Below are 5,903 nucleotides of genomic sequence, written 5' to 3' on the forward strand. Positions count from 1 at the left end.
TATATATATATATAGAAAAAAAAATTCGTTAAGCAATACTTTGAGGCCAACACTGAAATCAGGTGTTTTCTGTGATGTTCAGGAAATATTCAGTCAGATTTCTGCACCTGTTGAGGTTTGTTGGTTCAATGCATGAGCAAGGTACTTTCATTTGTCTTTAGAAGTATTTTCTAAACAAAAAAATTAAACCAGTATTTTATAAACTGAATATTGATTTAGTAGATTTTTTTTATGTATTATTACTTTTTTCAGTTTTGCATTATTCATATAACTAGTGTTAATGTATCCTTTTTTTAATTGGAGGGTATGTAAACTATGAAGCACAACTGTATATTGTTACCAAGCCTGTTTGGTGCTGCAGAAATGGCCAGATTGCCATTTTTAAAGTGAAAGGTATAAATAGTTTTTTTGTTTTCTTTTGTAACTAGTATTGGTTGATCTTTCAGAGGAGGTCAGAGGTCAGTTAAAGGCTCAGGTTAAGTTTCAGAGGCCTCCTCAGGAGCACAAACTTCTCCAACAAAAAGACAAAATTTCACATCAAGACAAAAGCAGGAACATTTCTAAAAATGTAGAAGCTTTTTACATCCTTTTTTCTTTCTGTTTTTTTTTTTTTCATAAGCATTGAAACCTTTGTGGGAGCTGCTCTAATTCAATAACTTCATGCTGTTTTAAAGTGTCTGTTTTAAAGCTTTATATTTGGGAAAGATTTCTAGTTTCCAAACAACCTGCTTACATCTTGGCGTCCTTCAGATTTTTAATGGTGGAAAAGCTGGATAAAGTCTCATTGTGCAGCATATCTGCTTCTCTGCTGCAATCTTTCTTTTGAAAGATTTTTTACTTTTTCAATTTCCAGATTGCAAACGTGGATAAACTGATTTTACTGAGTGCCTCATAAAATAAATAAACGCTCTCAGATTTCCCGTCCCTGACCACAACCAGGCTGCATGAAGAGAAACTTTGTGTTTGAAAGGAATGTTTCCCTGTTTAGCCTGACAAATGGCAAGGATTTAAAAAGGAATTACAGGTTTCCAAGTGATAGATAATCTTTTTTTTTTATTGGAAAAGTTGATTGTGTACAGCATATTGTTAAAAAACATCGCATTTATTTCATGTTTTATTTTGTTGTGGCCACAATCATTATTGTATTTTATTAGGTTTCAATGCAATAGACCATAAAGTAGCAAATTTTTTTTGGAAACTGATTAAAAAGAGTTTGTTTTTTGGAATTTAAATAAATAAATAAAATACAATTTTAAAACTCTGAAAAGAAAGGTAGATGCCCAGGGTGTCATTGGAAGCACGAAAGAAAACAACATAACATCATCTAAAAACCTTTTCTATTGCATTTATGCATGTGCAGTCGGGGACATTCCCACAGCCTCACTCCCACAGTGTGGCGAACAGACGTCCCACAGTGAAACACGGTCATGGAGGCGTTCTCCATTCTGTCATGTAAAGATGATGAGAATATAAAGGAGCTCAGTGCATCTTGGTGAGCAGTGGGAAAGAAACGTTTTCAGCAATATTCAGATTTATACTAATAAAATTTGAAAGATATTCAGCTTTATTTACCTACAGTCTCAATGAAATAAATGATTGTTAGTGTTTGTAAAGCTCCATTTTCATGAAGTGTAAAGTCTAGCCTTTCCAGGGTGCAAAGGTAAAGAGTAGATAAACCTCTAGAACCTGATCATGAATCTTAAAATCAGGGTAAAAAGTTTCAGCGTAGTATTTCCAAAAATAGATAAATAATATATTATTTCCTCTGACAGATATTGAGGTTTTCCCCTCAAGGCCATAGATCTAACCTGCCTCATCTCTCCCTCAGAGCCCATCTATGTCCCCTTCCTGATGGTGGGAAGCATCTTTATCGCCTTCGTCATCGTTGGCTCCCTGGTGGCGGTCTACTGTTGCACCTGCCTGCGGCCCAAGCAGCCCACCCAGCAGCCCATCCGCTTCTCTTTACGCAGCTGCCAGGGAGAGACCATCCCTATGATCCTGACCACGGCCCCTCCCAGCCTGCGTGCTCCGTCTAGGCAGTCCAGCACGGCCACCACCAGCTCTAGCTCGGCTGGCGGCGGGAGCTCCACTCGGAGGTTTTCTCTGGGGGGTCAGAGCCAGCAGCAGCACGGCTGCCTTGTGTCTGCAGCGGTCTCTTCATCAGCTTCTACCCCTGCTCAGACTCAACAGACTCTACTACCTCCACCGCCACCTCCGCCCTACACATCGCCACCTGCAGCGATAACAGGAGGCTTCCAGCACTCACAGCTGCAGCTGCACCAGGCCTCCATCTCTACGCAGAGCACCAGCTTCCTGCTTCCCCAGCAGTACTTCTTCCCCCTGCAGCCTGACGCCTTCACCGCCACCAAGGGCTTCGCTGACTTTGGCCAGAGCTGACAGGGATCCCAGCAGGGGCCCACTCAGGCTTCTCACCAGAGGGTGGAGCATGAGTCGGTGAAGAAAAACATGGCTGCCGAGCTCGGTGTAAAGGACTGAGGTCGGATCAACAAGCGCACAGAGCAGGCAGACATAAAGTCTGCTCTTTGGGACCATTTTATACATTTTTATAAAAACAGCAGATCTCTGGGGTTAAAATCCTCAAAAAAACATTAAAAATGTCCCAAGTTAATATTGTTCTTTTAATAGAAGTATATTACACAGCAGAATGTAGGACGTTTAAAATGTAAAAAGGACACCTAAAAGTGAAAAGAATTTTCTTATAAAAGAAACAAGGACTTTTTTTTCCTGAGATGATTCTCTAATGTGAGATAATTAAAAGCTGTTTCTTGTCAATTGTGTGGGTGCACTGGTGATGTTTGCCAAGCATTTCTGACCTTTGAACAACTTCAGAAGTTTAAATCATTTCAAATAATTACATAAAAAACTCAGGTATTATAAACACAAAAAATAAAGTAAATACAATTTAATGTCTGTAAAATATTATAAATGCTGCAGTGATAAATTCTAAGCTGATGTTTAACATCAGATACACAAAATAAAAATATTGTTACTTTGGATTTGGAAGGTTTGTCCAGTTTGAACCTCAAACATACCGTTTGTTGTCTTCCCTTCTGAAAAAAAGTCTTGTAGGAAATTTAAAGAGTTTTGAAAAAAGATTTCGAAATCAGCAGTTCTGCTGCATGGAAAATATTCTATAAGTGGAGGAAAAGTAAAACACACCATATGTGGCTGTTTATGCAAGTTCACCATGATAGTAGATTGTAAGATGCTAAAGGAAGTCTCTAGAATCCCTAAAGTGTCATTAATTGACATAAGGTGACTTTTATTTAAGATGAAGGAGGAAATGTTTGTTCTTTGGGGTAAGAAACAGGAAGTTCTGGAAGAACGTAGACAGATCAGGGGTTCTGTGCTGTTCTTTGGGCCATGAAGTCAATCATCATGTATAAGAAGGCACTTGAGGAGAGAGCAGAAGCAGAGCTGGACCCTACCTCACAAAACACACCAACAAATGAAGAAGAATTGGGCTGAGAAATCCATCCATCAATAATCCATCCATCCATCTTCCAGGGCCGGGTTGTGGAGGCAGCAGTCTCATCAGAGATGCCAAGATTTAAGAAATCCACAAACACCTCCTCCAGCTGCTCTGTGGGGACCCTGAGGCAACAGCAGTCCTGCTCAGAGACTGATGTTGGTCCCTCCAGCGCGTCATGGGCCTTCCATGAGGCCTCCTACCAATGGGACATGCCTGGAACACCTCCAGAGGGAGGTGACCAGGAAGGATCTGGAATAGATGCCCGAGCCACCTCTGCTGGCTCCTTTCCACGTAGAGGACCAATGACTCTACTCCGAGCTCCTCCCGGGTATCTGAGCTCCTCACCTGATCTCGAAGTGTGCGTCCAGTCACCCTGCGAAGGAAACTCATTTTGGCTGCTTGTATTCATGATCTTTTCCTTTCAGTCATTACCCAGATCTCATGACCATAGGTCAGAGTGGGAACCTAGATCGATCGATTAATTGGTAGCTTTGCCCCCGGACTTAGCTCCCTCTTCACCACGACGGTCTGATACAGCGACTGCATCACTGCCGACGCCGCACCGATCCGTGTATCGATCTCACGTTCAGTCCGTCCCTCCCTCGTGAGCAAGACCCCAAAATACTTGAACTCCTCAACTTGAGACAAAGATGAAAATTAAGAATGGAAAAAGTCCAGGAGAACAGAAGCTTAGAACTTTACTTTATTTTAAGTGACATGAAATATAAACATGGAATAAAACTGTCAAACATCTCATCTGGAGAAGTGGAGCATACAGTGAAACTGATGGATGGCGAAACAAAGTGTGAAAAGCTTTATGGTAGCTGAGATATCACAACCTGCTTCTTTTCTGTCACAAAAGTAGATCAGAAGGAGGTATTATAAAAGAGCTGAACTTACAATGGGTGGATATAGCTCAGAGCCAACATGGCAGCTCTCTACCTGTAGCTCCTCCTTGCGCCAGACTTCACAGCAGGAATGCAGAGCAAAGATCCATCATTGTCGGTGCTCAACGAGCATGGCCTGGTCACAGTGTTAAAAACAAGCACCTCCAGAAACAGGTTTAGGTTGAATCTGCAGCTATAGGGGAGTCTCCACAAAGAGCTGTCTGTTCCCTGGCTACCTGACTGTGAAACGGATCTGCTGATCGGCATCTCCTGAAAGCTGCCACGGATGTTTGCTGCTGCATACAAAGAGGATACATCAAATTACAGCTTTATCAGTAAAATGCATCTGACAGGATGAGTTTCAGGCTGAACATCTGCAACACATTTCATTCAATGGAAACGGTTATTCATGCATTTGTAGGAGCCCTCACACTGCTTTTGTTTAAAGAGAAAAGTGTGAGTTTTCTGCCTCCTAAATGCCTAAAACATTTTAAGAAAAAAAACATCACCTCCGTTTGTTACAATAAGATCAGGAGCCTATTAGATAGGGTCCTTTAGATTTGCATGGAGTCCAACCCTGTCCTTAGGATTTCCAAGCAGGGGTATTTTTCCAAGTGAAACAAAGTACTTACCACCATGGTTAACAGCAGCCACAATCATCCATCTAAATTATGAAGAGATGAAAAAGAAACCGGGTCTGACTGCTCTGTGGTGAATCAACACTAAATATCACAGACATTTAAGCAACAGACACTAGAAATCTGTAGTTTTTAACAGATTTCTTGGCTGAGTAGCAATCAGATACAGCGATGAATAGTTTCTAAAAATGAAATAATTAAAATATCTTTAGGCATTAAACTGTATAACTGATGATCAAATGCATTTATGGGGAGTTGTCATTTTTCTTATGAAGCAGTAATATTTATCCTTTCTTGCAGCTGCATAATCTCACTCTAATTTTATTTTTAAATCCCAGAGTTGAGTTAATTTATTCCGTAGGTTTGTCAAATTTAGATTTTTTTTGTTGATATTTTGCATTTTTGAGGCGGATCAAACATTACCAAGTAGTAATTTTTCCTTGTAGCTTCAGTCAACATGTGTCTTCCAGTTAGCAGGATAATCTCCATAACAGCCATTAGACACCATCTTGATTCTCACTAGTTGTACAGTGTGCTTTAGTTGGTCATACAGAACAATGCTTGTTTTCCTTTAAAATGCTTTGGGAACCCTGTTGATGCTAATGCTATCATGCATCGTTTAAACACTGTGGATTTTAATTCTAACCTGGTGGCCTCTGTGTGGAGAAAACAAAAACAATAATTTGAATCTAAGGTCTTTTAGGCGTGCAAAGATGCAAATGATGGCAAAAGCAAAACAACAATAATCCATCAAGACACAAACTCAAGCTTGGGTCTTGATGGCAAAAGCAAAACAACAATAATCCATCAAGACACAAACTCAAGCTTGGGTCTTGATGGCAAAAGCAAAACAACAATAATCCATCAAGACACAAACTCAAGCTT

General features: G+C 40.4%; 1 protein-coding gene across 1 annotated transcript in view; it reads left to right on the plus strand.

The window, feature by feature from the left end:
* The window catches only part of shisa3 (shisa family member 3), a 3,852-nt gene extending 882 nt beyond the window's left edge, over window positions 1-2,970 (plus strand). The window contains exon 2 of the mRNA XM_015393037.1: window positions 1,829-2,970. Within this exon, the coding sequence (XP_015248523.1) occupies window positions 1,829-2,397 (569 nt within the window). The 3' untranslated portion in view covers window positions 2,398-2,970. The remainder of the gene's footprint in view (window positions 1-1,828) is intronic.
* Window positions 2,971-5,903: the final 2,933 nt, after the last annotated feature.

This window comes from Cyprinodon variegatus, unplaced genomic scaffold (assembly GCF_000732505.1).
Source record: "Cyprinodon variegatus isolate N-32 unplaced genomic scaffold, C_variegatus-1.0 Scaffold622, whole genome shotgun sequence".
NCBI classification, from domain to species: domain Eukaryota; kingdom Metazoa; phylum Chordata; class Actinopteri; order Cyprinodontiformes; family Cyprinodontidae; genus Cyprinodon; species Cyprinodon variegatus.